This window comes from Empidonax traillii, unplaced genomic scaffold (assembly GCF_003031625.1).
Source record: "Empidonax traillii isolate 1590-97213 ecotype Southwest subspecies unplaced genomic scaffold, ASM303162v1 scaffold2015:size83106, whole genome shotgun sequence".
Lineage (NCBI taxonomy): Eukaryota > Metazoa > Chordata > Aves > Passeriformes > Tyrannidae > Empidonax > Empidonax traillii.
Window position 1 is genome coordinate 30059 of NW_020957208.1, and position 13894 is coordinate 43952.

The 13894-nt window shown below is 42.4% G+C and overlaps 1 protein-coding gene across 1 annotated transcript in view; it reads left to right on the forward strand.

Moving 5' to 3' along the window:
• LOC114071422 (pituitary adenylate cyclase-activating polypeptide type I receptor-like) overlaps positions 1-13894 on the forward strand; it is a gene marked incomplete at its 3' end in the record, with an annotated part of 65754 nt that overhangs the window by 15220 nt on the left and 36640 nt on the right. Inside the window, exon 2 of the mRNA XM_027909251.1 lies at positions 12892-12999. Within this exon, the coding sequence (XP_027765052.1) occupies positions 12892-12999 (108 nt within the window). The remainder of the gene's footprint in view (positions 1-12891; positions 13000-13894) is intronic.

The window sequence follows — 13894 nt, forward strand, 5'->3', positions numbered from 1 at the left end:
TTTAGGGTTTTTCTTTTGTAGGGTTTTGTGTTTGCTTTGGGTTTTTTTGAGTTTTTGGGGGTGTTCTTTGGTAGGGTTTGGGGGTTTTTTGGTAGGGTTTTGTGATTGTGTTTTGGCTGGTTGGTTTTTTGCTTGTTTGGGTTTTTTAGCATTTGGGGATTTTTTGGTAGGATTTTGGTTTGTTTGGGGGTTTTGGGGTTATTTTTCAGGGAGGGTTTTTCTCCTTGTGTTTTATTTGTTTCTTTTTTTGTTTGGTTGGGTTTTTTTTTGTAGAGTTTGGGTTGGGATTTTTGGCAGAACTTTTTGGTGGTTTTTTTGTTTGGTTGGTTTGGGGTTTTTTTGTTTTTGTGTTTTTTTTGTAGGGTTTTTTTGCTTGTGTTTTATTTTGGTTTGGGTTTTTTTGTAGGGTTTGGTTTTGCTGTGGTTTTTTTGGCAGAGCTTTTTCCTTGATGTTTTGTTTGTCTGGTTTGGTTTTTTGGGGCGTTTTTTGAGTAAACCAAGTGGGAACCTTACCCAAATAATTCCACATGTAGATGAATGTTGATGGGTGCAGCTTTCCCTCTTCAAGCCACTCGCACCTTACGGCCAAGCACCTGCAGATGCTTTTCTGATTGATCCTTTCCCTTGCCTTTCTGATTACCCTAAAAGCCACCTCAGCCTTCCAGAGCACTCTAGGTAATCAAGCCATCCATTTGCTGCTCACACACGCTGCTGGAATCGATTGGTTTGTGTCCTTTGCAGGAAAACAAATCGAAGGAAGAGGAGGAAAAACAACACAACTCGAAATCCCAACCCAAACAAAAGGTCGGGTCGGAATAACCCGGCAGTGATTCACTCACAGGGAGCTGGGGGGAGGAAAATCACCGGACACAGAAGTCAACACACAAGGAAATGCTTTAGGAGAGGGAAAAAAAACAATAATTAGGGTGTGTAATGAGCGTTCTCAAGCCCAGAGCAAAGCCAGGCTGAAGTAACGACCACAAATAATTAATAATCGCTGTGCAAATTTTATTGCTGAGACAGGAAAGGACTCGAATCTGCTCCAGGTTTTTTGGCCAGAAAGCCAAATGATTGACACAATTCTGCCCCTTCTCTGTTGCCCTGGCCTGAAGCAGAACCCACTGTTATCATACTTGAATAAGCCTGAACAGAATTCAACACAGTGTTCCCGGTCAGCAGGACTATTCCAGAACTGTCCAGGCAGGAGAGACCAGAATTCCCGATTTTTTTATCATTATTCCTCCAGATTGAGAGCTGATCAAGAAAATTTCCAGTGGTATATCACAACAACTGAGCCTTCTGTTCACAGGAACAAGATTTCTCACCTGGGTTACAAATAAAGTGGATTTTTTGTGCTTCCTAGTTTTGATTCTACGTGTACCTTAAACAGCCTTTGGACAGATTAATCCATCTAAAGATATATATATAAATATAAATCTACACTCTATACCTGTATAAATGCACTCCTGTAGCTGTAAAAAAAAAAAAAATCCTACATCTAACTGAGGTTTAAATTAGGAGTTAATTTTAAGTCTGCCCTGTTCACTCTCAGAAATTTGTTATTGTCTTTACGTGTGGCAGTGATTTTATCACCATCCCTGCAAGCTGTAAATTATCAAATAACTGAAAAATAGAAAAGTTTCTGGATCTTTATAAGTCAGTCATGAAGAATTGGGCCCAGTAATATACTTTTTTTTTTGTGCTTTGTCCATCTTATAAGAATATCACAGACAATGAGAACTCTCAAAATTACTTCTGGGTGTTTTAGTTATGGATTGTTTTGCCTGAGTGCAGGGAACAATCTCTACGAGCTCCACACATCCCTTTAGGCTTATTTTCCATTTTTCCATGATTATTCTGCATTCCAATAAGGAGCACCAGTAAAAAAAAAAAAATACTGATTATATGTATGCAAATTTTCACTAGTGTTAATGACTTCAAATGGGAATTACCTGCCCCCAAATATTTGTGAGCAAGAGCACAGACCAATTTCTCACCCTGCTAGATCTTTAACTACTTCTTGTAATTCTTGTAATAAGAATGGGAAGGGAATAATATAACAATATACTTAACCCTTTTTCACATTCCTTTCCTTACCCATCTGTAAATTCCCCAAATCCACCCAAGTCTCTGAATTCCAGCAGCTTCATTGGCTCTTTTGGAATTAACTTTTCATCTGCAGGACTAAGCAAAAGGAAACTCCTTTTTCCCAATTATGGTAAAAATCTACACTCTTTCCAAAATATTCCTTCCTTAGGTGATACCCAGATGGCTTTTCTGGGGGCAGTGACTCATCCAGCAGTGCTGGGGGTTTGATACCCACCTTCTGTATGTTCTTGACGTTGTTATTCCTGCACCGTAAATTGGCAGGTGGTGTTGGCAGCCCCTTCCCATTTCCCCTTGTATCCTTCTGTCCTCTGGACAAGGAAAGGCAGATCCAACCCATCTGTCCTGACCCAAAGGGAAGCAAAGGGGGGTTATTTTGTCTCCAGTGCTTCAGATGTTGTGTTACCATCACTGCAATTTTGGGCCCTCCTGTGGCCACTTCCCATGGTTTTCTGGGCATTTTCACTTGTGTTTCACTTACCTGAACATCAGAAATAGTTATTATATTTTTCCCACGTGATGTTTAAGGGGATTTGGAGTTTTGTACTTCCCTGTTGCCTCTGGGAGGTTGTGCATTTTGTAGCTTATCCACTGTAGAGCTGTGAGCAGTGTGCACTTTATTTTGGATTAAATTTATATGATCTCTGCTTGCTGCTGGTAGAGCTGGTCTGGGTGTGATGGCATTGGTGGTTCCTTCCCAGACAACATTCCATTCCATTCCTTTCCCTTTTCCCTCTGCAAACAGGGCAATAAAAGAGAGGAAGAGTGACTTCTTATACAGACAGATAGTGACAGGCAAGGGTAACCATTTTCAAACAAAAGAGATATTTAGATTATTAATTAGGAAGAAAATCTTCCCTGTGAGGGTTGTGAGGCCCTGGCACAGGTTGCCCAGAGAAGCTGTGGCTGCCCCTGGATCCCTGGAAGTGTCCAAGGCCAGGTTGGACTGGGCTTGGAGCAACCTGGGCTGGTGGAAGGTGTCCCTGCCCATGGCAGGGGGTGGAACTGGATGATCTTTACGGTCCCTTCCAACCCAAACCGTTCTATGAATGGTCACTCTAACTCTCCATGCTTCCCTAGCACCTCCTGTGTCCTCCTTCCTCAAGCACTCCATCTCCTTTTTCATCTCTTGATACCCCTCACACAGTATTTTCACCAACTTTCTTTATTCTCTCTCGCCCTGACCAAAATTCCCAGTTTTATGTAATCCTAGTGAGGCCGGACCACTGTTAATCTTCAATATTTTCTTTTTTCCCTCTCTGAACAGCTGGAGGGCAGGCAGAGGGGTTCAGCACAGATGAGGAGACAACCTTTGATAAACCCTGGCAGTGAAATGCAAGATGTGAACATGCCCCTTGACAGGCTGGGAACTGGCTTGTTGGGATGTCTTTATTCCCTTTGTTTCCTCCACTGGATCATAAGGTCCCCTGGGTTCTGATAAGGAATTGTTTGAGTCACCACTAGACCAATTTCCAGCAGAGATTATGGATTTTGCACCCTGGAAGAAATGAAGTTCTTTAATTCAGTCATTCCTCATCCTCAGAAGGTTTGAAGGAGTAAACAAGGACCAAACGGCTCTCCAGAGCATCCACACTGGCGTCACTGTGGTTATATCAGGAGAGGATTTGGCCCAGGGTCTGTTCTAAGTTATCTTCTACTACAGCCTTGCCTTTCTCACTGAGATAACTCTATTTATAAACACCAAAAAAAACAAGAAAGGGGGGAGCACAGGGGTCAGGATTTACAGTGTCACCACTCTCTGAGTTTTGTTTGGGTTTGCTTTCCAGCTGTAGAAAGAGCTACCCTGAAACCCAAATAATAATAATAATAATTTGTAAATTCCTTTTGAAGGATCTCACCACACATGTAACATAATTTAATTAAACTTTGGAAGTTATCAGTCATATAGGCTTGAGATCAGCTGCTATTTTCAGTGGTTTCATGTCTGCCTGGTTTTTTGTTGTTTTGTTTTGGTGGTGGTTTTTTTGTTTTGTTTTGGTTTGGTTTGGGGTTTTTTTGGTGGGTTTTTTTTGTTTGTTTTTTTGGTTTGGGGGTGGGTGGGGTTTTTTGAGTTTTTTTTGGTCTATTTATCCTTTTAAAAACAAGTCAAAATTCCTGACAAGTGTTTTTGACTGGGCAATTATTGACCTCAGGCTTTGCCTGAATAAATCCCATCCAAAATCCTGCTCTCCTGTGTCAGGATTTTGTAAGACTGAAGTATAACCTCATCCTCAAACACAGTTTCAAGGTTTGTGTCACATTTGTGTCCCTCTTTACTGTTGCTGTGAGATTAGTTAGAAATGAACCAATCAAAAAGAGATATTGTCATTTTTTTTCATTTTGAGACAGAAAAGATTCAAAGCCCTGAATTTATTACTGGGAATCCTCAAGGCTCAAGAGACCTGCTACTTAATCTCCTCATCTTCTCCCATGCAGTGAAATCCTCTCTCCATTTTCAGAGGAATGCAGACTCCAAAACACCGAAAAGAGAGTCTGAAAAAAATTTCTGCTCTCTCTGTCTCCATGGCAACTGTTTATCCCGGTGATCCTTACAGATGTCTCCTTCACAGGCCCAAAAAAACTCCTAATGGGCCAAATATCCCTCCTTGGGGGGCAAAAGTGGCACTGAACTGTTCAGCCACCCAGCTTGGGAAAATTCCTTACCTACAACCTGAGCTGAAAGCCAGGGTTCAATCTGAGGCACATTAGTACTTGTGGGAGGAATATATTAAATGTACAATGGTTTTTATATGTATATTTTCATTTATTTTCAGCCAGTTCCTCCATCAGCACAACCAGCTGTAGGTTTGGCTAATATTGTTCATTGAAACTATTCAAAAAGCCAATTTGTCCTTAGTAAATCCCTTTTTATGGGCAGGTTGTGCCTGTGAAGTGCAGGATCCCTGTGGATGGGATGTCACCAAGGGAATAAAGGCTGTGTGGAAGAGGAACCCACCTTTATGGTTCTTTTCTCTTGATTTCTTCTCAAACTCTGCCTCAACTCTGCCTCTCTCAGCCTGTGATTTTATCGTGCTCTCCCCAGAAATTCCTCTGAGCCCACTCATGTAAGGAGGGAAATTTGTGGCCCTGTAGTGGATGAAAGGCCTGCAAGGCACTGCTGGACCAGCCTCCCTTTTCCCATCTGTCTCAGCTTGGAAAATTGATGAAAGAGAGAGTGGATACAGTGCAGGATGTTGTCTTCTCCTCCTAAGAGGGGGTTAGTGAGCCAGGAGGGCTGCTGGTGGGGTGGGACGATGACGTTTTGGCTGCCATACAATAAAGGAATGAAGGGGCATCAGCTGCTGCCAGGCAGGACCCCAGGATGTCCCACATCCCATATCCTGAGCAATTCCAGATTATCTGCAGCTGGTGAGTTTGGCACTGCCTCAGCTTCTGGCAGGTCCTGAGTGTCATCCCATCCTCCAAATCTCCCCGTTCTCTCAGTAATCCCCCCAAGTCTCTACCCCCAGAACACCAAAGTGGGGACTTTCTCAGGGAGGAATCACCAAACTTCTTCTTTTTCTTGCATTTAAAGAAAGTCTAAAAAAGCATCAAGCTTTTTTTTTTTTTCCCATTTCCCAGCTCGTTGGCTTTTTACTCTGGTGCACAATTAGACAAAGGAAGGTTCCAAGATTTTGCCAAGCTGAAGTTTCCCTTTAAAAACTCTTCAGAGCTCACTCAAAGGATTGGGGAGGTTTTCTGGGATGAGGTTTTTTTCTGGGGAGGTTTTCTGGGATGAGGTTTTTTTCTGGGGAGGTTTTCTTGGATGAGGGGTTTTTTTTGGCAGGTCTCGGTGCAAGAACAGCAGTTGTGAGCTTGGAAATAAATATCTTGTGACTGGAAAGAGCTAAACAGCTTTAAAAGGAGAAAATGAGTTTACACCTCTCCAATTATAAATAACAGCTCCCGTAATTTAAAAGCTGATCTTTGCCCATGTATCAGGTCTTCAAGGAAAAAAAAAATGCTGTCAAATACAGCATATTTCATAAAGATGCTTTATTTTGTAAAATCTTTTATAATATTTTTAAGTATAGCTACAAGATATAAATATATAATATATAAAACTATAATATTAAAACTTTTAATGTATAAATATGATTCAATACATAATTATATGATAAATATATAATAGTATAAGCATTTAGGAAATAATATGCAATAACTATTTAAAGTAATACATGTATTAAATTTATAATTAAATAATATTATTATGATTGTATAAAGTTTATCTATAAAAAATAATATGCTTGAAAATCCATCATTCCAATCCAAAAACCTCCGTGTTTTGGGTACTTCCCCTTTTAGTTTTTAATATAATCTATGAATAACTTGGTACAGTAGAAGTGAAATATCTCAAATAATGTTTCTGATGTTCTCTTCCACAAGCTAACCTGATATTTTTAGTAGTTTTTTGTAAATAGTACTACACTTCGTGCATCTCAGTTCCCTGAAAATGCCATCCCATGAAACAACTCACTTTGCTGATAACTCTGTACCAGTAGAAAGTGCTGTTTTAAGTGTCATTACATAAACAATGGATTCTAAATAATCCTAAATAATGATTGATATAGTCTTGAGTAACTTTACACTGGGACAGCAGTTATTTAAAGAAAGGGGATGGAAAATGCCCAGGTGGATCAACTTGCTGGTGAGTTTGATCCCAGTTTATTGTTCTTCACACACCCCTCCCGCAGAGTCCCTCGGACTATCCGTGTGGAATTCCTCCAATTCCAGCTGTTTTAAGCCTAAACTTATGCCTTTCCTAATCAGGGAAGAAAAGACACGTCTCCAGATGCTAATTTACCTTAAGTTGCCCAGAGAAGTGGTGGATATCCCACCCCTTGAAGTGTTGAAGTCCAGGTTGGATGAGGCTTGGAGCAACCTGGGATAGTGGAAGGAGTCCTGATGAACAGGAAAATTAATTCTTAGTGTAATAACTGGTACAAATAACATGATGAAAGCATGAATAGACTTTGATCAATTAATTCCAAAATTTATCAGGAGCAGAACTGGGAAGGAAAAAGAACCTTCCCTTGTCTCTGCTCAGCTTTCCCTTGTACTTGACCTTCATGCCTGCTTTGTGTATGGGACATTTTAAGGAAGGAACAAGTTTGAGTTTTTTTGCTTATGCACGATCAGCTATTCTCTTTTCCAACACAGAATGTCTTCCTTTAGTGTTTTTCTCCATTTTTGGATGCATTTCCTATTTTCTAGCTTACTCTGGAATCTCAGTTGCTGTTACATTTCCGCTCTCTTATGGTCTGGACTTCTAAAAGGAACTTTAGAATCAGAGAACCGTGGAATGGGTTGGGCTGGAAGGGACCTCAAAGATCATCTCATTCCAACCCCCTGCCATGGGCAGGGACACCTTCCACCAGCCCAGGTTGCTCCAAGCCCCGTCCAACCTGGCCTTGGACACTTCCAAGGATGGGGCAGCCACAGCTTCTCTGGGCAACCTGTGCCAGGGCCTCACAGGGAAGAATTTCCTCCTAATATCCCATCTAACCCTGCCCCTTGTCCTGTCCCTCCAGGCCCTTGTCCAGAGTCCCCTGGAGCCCCTTTAGGCCCTGCAAGGAGCTCTCAGGTCTCCCTGGATCCTTCTTTTCTCCAGGTGACCCCCCCAGCTCTCCCAGCCTGGCTCCAGAGCAGAGGGGCTCCAGCCCTGGCAGCATCTCCAGGGCCTCCTCCGAATTCATTCCAACATTTCCACGTCTTTCCTGTGTTAGGAACCTCAGAGCTGGATGTGATGCTCCAGGTGGGATCTCATCAGAGCTGATTAGAGGTTAAAATTAGATTAAAATCCCCTCCCTTGCCCTGCTGCCCACGCTGCATTTGGTGCAGCCCAGAATTTGCCTCTCTGGGCTGTGAACACACATTGCTGCATCTGACAGGGTTCCAAGTTTGCTGCCTGACTCCAATCACCTCCAGAAACCCCATTCCTGTAATAGGAACTCCTCTGAGATACCTGCACTTTGAAATGTTAATTGCTTTTGAAAATCCGAGCCCCACGTCCAGGCCACGCTTAAGCCCTTATTTATTTTGGTATTTCCCAGGATTTATGGAGCAACAGAGAGCACCCATCTCCTAATCCCCCTCTCCCTAAAAGGCTTTATATGTAGGATGCCCTTTAAAAGTTACTGTGCACCACATAATTCAGTTTAATCTGCTGGCTTGTAGCATTACATTTCCTTTGATATGACTCTCCTGAAGGCAATATGACCTTGAAGGTGATATTTTAAACTAATAAATGAGCAGGGGAACTGGAAATCAAACCGAATGCTGTAAGCCAGAAGGATGGATTTTCATCTCAAGCCTTTATTTCCCTACATGAAAAATACAGGAGTCTCACATTTATGTAACTACATTTTTTCCTTGATTTGCCAAGGGAACAAATTGTATGCAAATTCTTGTCTACTCACTTTTGTCTGGGGATGAATCCATAAATGCCTTTGTCCATTGTCCTGTCATTCCTTTTTTTTTTTTAACTGCCCTTTTTTGTGAAAATGTTGTGCTGAGTGTAAAAAAAGATGTCAAAGCAGGAGTTGTCACTGAGAAGGAGTCAGGTAGGAGTTACCCATGGGAATGAGTTACCACACATGGCCTTGCCATTCAAAAAAAAAAAAACCCATATCTCTGCTTTTGCCTCTCCTCTTGCCAAAAATTCAACAAGAAATGAGAGGAAGCATTTCTCACCAGGGCAGGGTGAAGATTTGGGAGGATGTTGTGGAGACTGCAAAGAGGATTTAAATACAGAGTGTAAATGAGGGTAAGGTGGTGGAGGCACCATAAGAAAACAGGGCACAAATCTGTAAAAAAATAAGAGTTTGAACACAGTCCTGGTGGCACAGTGACTCTGTTGGTGGAAGATAACAGGCTTTATCCTCAAGGTCCATTCCTTGAACTCAGTGAACTTCAACTATGGGGTTGCCTAAAATCTGGGGGTTTTTATCTGCCCACTATCAAACTGTGACTCTCAAGACAGCCCCAGACAGAGGAGAAAAGGAAGATAAGCACCACAAGCAATTTCAGCAGAGCTGTTTATCACTGCTCTTCTGCCAGCATGGCTTGCTTTGAGTTTTTTTGGTTTTTTGGTTTGTTTTTTTTTTTCTCTTGGTGTTTGTCCAAAAACTTCAGGCAAGAGGGAGCCTTTCAGCTGCCAGGAGTAGCAGGTTAGAGAGAGAGAGTATGTTTTCCTCCTAGAGGCTTAATTGGAAATGAAAGATGGGAACAAGGTTTGTGTGGATCTCCATGGAGGCAGGGTGATTAGAATGGTTTTGGTGTTTTAGGTTTAGTTTTAAAAATGCATCAGAAAATTCTGCAATCATAAATAAGAAAGACATAAAAGTTTTCTCCTGGTTAAAAAATGTGACCTTTTTTTGGAAAGAGCTGTCCTTTTTCAGTGGCTGCCAGGTCAGAGCCATCCTTAGGTATGTGAGGCACCTCCCTCAGCTCCAACAATGCTGAATTTAAACTTGAGTGTCGTGGGCTTCACGTGAAATCCATGTGAAATCCACCTTGTGCTTCAGCTGAGATCAGCCTGGAATTCTGAAGTAAAAGTGCAAAGTGGATCCAGTCACAGGGAGCTCACAATTTAAACATGAATTTTACCTCCCTTTTACAAGATAATGATGTAGGGACTGATCATGGGGGTTTTCATAAGCAGCCACATGTCTACTAACACCAGCTAGACCCTGTAAAGAGTACAAACTTCAAGCATTTAAAAGGCAGCTGTAAATACATTAATCCAGTTCTTAACCTCCTCCTGCTGAGTGCAGTCAGTGCAGAGAGGCAACTCCACCTTCCAGGCTGATTCCCCTGGACTGCCACCTTAAAATGGGATTATCCCTGTCTAGAAAGTCTCTCTCCTATCAACTACAGATGAAACTCTGCTTGGCTGAACAGGGCAAAAGGGTGAGGCTCAGCCAGCTGAAGTCAAACCAGTCTGGACTAATCCTGTGGCTGAATGATCGTGTTATGTTCCCTCAAAAGTCGGCAGCGAGGAATATTGGCTCCCAGGGGATCATCCAGCCATCAAAGAGGAGGCAACTAACCAAGCTGAAGCATTTTCTGCTCATGCTATGAAGAGGACACAAGTACTTACTTACTTACACCAAGCTTTAGTACTCTTATTTTACCTGAAGTGAATCCCACAAGGTTTGCCAAACTGGAATTCCAGCCTGCAGGTTGCAGGGCAGGTATGGGGAGGGAAGGCAGGATTTGTGCTTCCTGGAAACAGCCTGAAGTTGCTCCAGGAGAAGGCTAGATGGGATGTTATGATAAATTTCTTCACTGAAAGGGTGGTCAGGCACTGGAACAGGCTGCCCAGGGAAGTGGTGGGATCTCCATCGCTGGAAGTGTCCAAAAACATGTGGATGGGGCACCTGGGGACACGGTTCAGTGTTGGCCTTGGCAGTGCTGGGTCAGTGTTTGGGCTTGATGACCTTGGAGGGCTTTTCCAGCCTTACTGACTCTGTGATTCTGTTTTGTTTCCAAGACCATCCATTAGCTATTTGTAAATATTATTTTTTTTTCACTCCGGCCCACACAAAATCTTATTCTTCAAAGTTGTTTGTTTGTTTGTTTTTTTCTTTTAATTACTGATTTCTAACATGCTGAAAATTAGGAAAATGGCTCACCTGAAGCTGATCCTTTGTGCTTGCAGTGTGTGAGCTGCCCTTTCCAAAAAGCCTGCTCGGGCATCCCTATGTCCCAGGGCAGTGGAGACGCCCTGTCCATGCCAGAGGGGGCCCTGCTGGGCAGTTTCACACTCGAGTCACATTGATTTCCGTGGGCAGATTTCCCCCAGCAGGAGTTGCTGGCTGTTATGACAGTTTACAAATGCAGGGAGATTGTACACACTGGCCTTCATTCCCTTTAATTTTAATTTTTTTTTCTCATCCTTCTCCTTGCTTGTCTAAATTGCCCCTTTCCAATCTGCTTTTCCGAGTAGGATCAGACAATTTATTGGTGGGGAATTCTTTGCAATCTCCATCACTTGGCTATTTTAGTAACTAAGGTAAATGACTTGACTTGCTGCTTCTTTCCCAGCGTCAGCACATCAGTGTTTTCGAGCACAATGAACTTATAATGACTTTTTAAATGGGGCTATTTTTTATCTCTGCGTGGTGTTGCTACACAAACAGCCACCTGGTGTAACTGAGTTTCAAACACTCTGCTATGAGCTGTTTATCCCTGTTCTGCAGGGTGAGGATTTCCTCGCATTTCCCCGGGCTGGTTTGCAGCCTCCACTGCTATCCCAGTGTTTGGAAGACAAACGATGTTGATTTAATAATTAGAAATAAGGAAGTTAATTTAAGTGAGGCTAACAGGTGGTTCTCCAAAGATCTCATTAACTGCTCTGATTGTCTCTAGCACCTCTTGTAAGCAAATGTCTCATTAACATGGATATTTACATATAATTTGCTTTTTCACCGAGGGCCATGCATCAGAGAGCTGTAAACCTATTGCTACCATCTTCAGATTTACATGGAAAACATCATTCCTACCGTGTGGACGGACACAAACTACCATAAAATACAATAAAATCTAATATCACTCCATGTGATCTGGATTTCCACCTTTAGTACATAAAGGGGATCACAAAATCATGGAATATCCTGAGCTGGAAAGGACCCACAAGGATCAGGGATTGCAACTCCTGGCCCTGCACGGGACACCCCAATAACCCCACCCTGTGCCTGAGAGCTTTCAAACTTTTCAGTCACAGCACTCATGTCATGGGATCCTCATCTGGCAAAGGAAACAATCTGGGGTAAGGGTGTTAAAAGAGAGGAGTAGGGGCAAATGTAAAGGATCTCTTTTTTCTTCCAGCTCCTGTCATGATTTAATGAGCTTTATTTTTTAGTAATAATGTATTTTGGGGGAGTCTGTCAAAACCGAGGGATTTTGTGTAACAGGGTCAGGATTTTATATGATCATTAATTTATATTATGCAATCTGATACTGCATCCTTTACTTTGAAAGAGTGTTCATCCACTTTTTTGGCATGTGCCACCCTTGTAGAGTGTAACATGTCGTTATTATCACGATGTTACACATCAACAATGTTGTTTGGCACCGACCTCGTTCTCCAAACCCCACATCCCTCAGGACTGCTCTGCCCATAACACAGAGCTTATATTTTTGGGAGGAAACACAGGATTTGATTCCCTGCCACCAAAGATGGTGGAAAACAAAGATGCCAGTTCCAGTCCTGTGAAGATGCATCCTGCACTGATGGAAATCTGCTGCTATCAGCAGAGCTGGGGGAGCCCACACTTGTGATGTTTTCACAGGTTCATCACCCAGATCTGGTTCTACTGGACTTGTGCCAGTCAGGAAGTAACACTTGGAAGCAGTTTTTAGTGAAATCTTATTTCTCTTGGCACATATACAAACACAGAGCATATTAATGGCAAACCACTTCGAAAACCCCGGAGCTGGTGGCATTTAGCAGTTGAGAAGATTGTGTGTTTGATCTCAGCATCAAATGCAAATAAACAGAGATGCTGAGATCCAATTTTCCTTCCTTTTCCTGCTGAGGTAGAAGATGATCCCATTTGAGACTCTTTCATTAAGTCTGGCCATTACTGTGCTACTACTTACTTTATGATATTCCTGTGAATGAACACTATTTTATTCCAGGGAAATTGATACATTTTATTATTATAAACAAGCACCTTTTTATGTATAGAAGGAAGAACCAACTATAAAGCACAATAAGAGTGTGAAGAAAGGAATGGATTTCCACCACTAACGTATCTTATCCCTCCTTCTCTCCTCTAGGTTGTCCAGGAATGTGGGACAACATTACATGCTGGAAACCTGCAAGCGTGGGGGAAATTGTCTTTGTCAAGTGTCCTGCACTCTTCAGATTTATCATCTCTGAAGATGGTAAAGTATCTTCTCTTTGTTCTCTGCCTCTGTCTGGTAAAGTTTCATGGCCCAGCATGAGTGTAAACCCTCCTTGAGATCCTCAGTATAAAGAGAAATTTAAAAAATACAGTTGAGCTTCTGCTCAGAAAATAGAAAAACAGGTTGTTTGTGTGTAGATGTGTGTGAGTGTGCACAGGGATGGGAGGGAATGCTTGAAAAGAGCCTTCACAAATTAGACAACATGGAAGTATCACCAAATGTCACTCCTAAAGGGAATTTTCACTGAACTCAACGACACCTGAATCTGTGTTTGGGTTTTGGATAAAAAAATTTCAAGCTGTTTCAGTAAATAATTAAAACTCAGAGCAGGTTCTGCTGGTGCTTTAAGGAGAACACAGGTTGAGGTGACCAGTGTGAGGAGCCCCATGCTGGGGGTCCAGGGAGGAGTCAGTGGGAATTAAAGATCTCTGGAGAGAGGCAGAAGCTCTATCAGGGTTTTTTTGTGGTCTGTAGAAATGAGGTAGAAGCATCCTTGTGCCCCTGATGATTAACACAGCTTTGTCCATTTGCTCCCAGCACCCAGCCAGGCTGCTGCACATCACTTAATTAGCACTGTCCTTTGAGGAGACAGTTCATCACCGTCCCCCAGGATCCTTTTTCCCAAAAATCATTTAACCAGCTAATTATTTTTTAGCCTTGAGTCCCAAATCCGCCCTCCCTGCACGGCCACACGCAGAGCACAATTTTTGGGGGAGGGCAGCGTTCCATGCACAGCTCCAGGAATGCTCCAATCCTCCCTTTTAAATGCATCCATTTCAGCCCATCCAGGCACAGGGGTTTACAAACTGCAGCAATAACTTTCAGTTATGCTTTTGAAACGTTCATCCCATGAAGCACCTGTGGGCACAGGTAA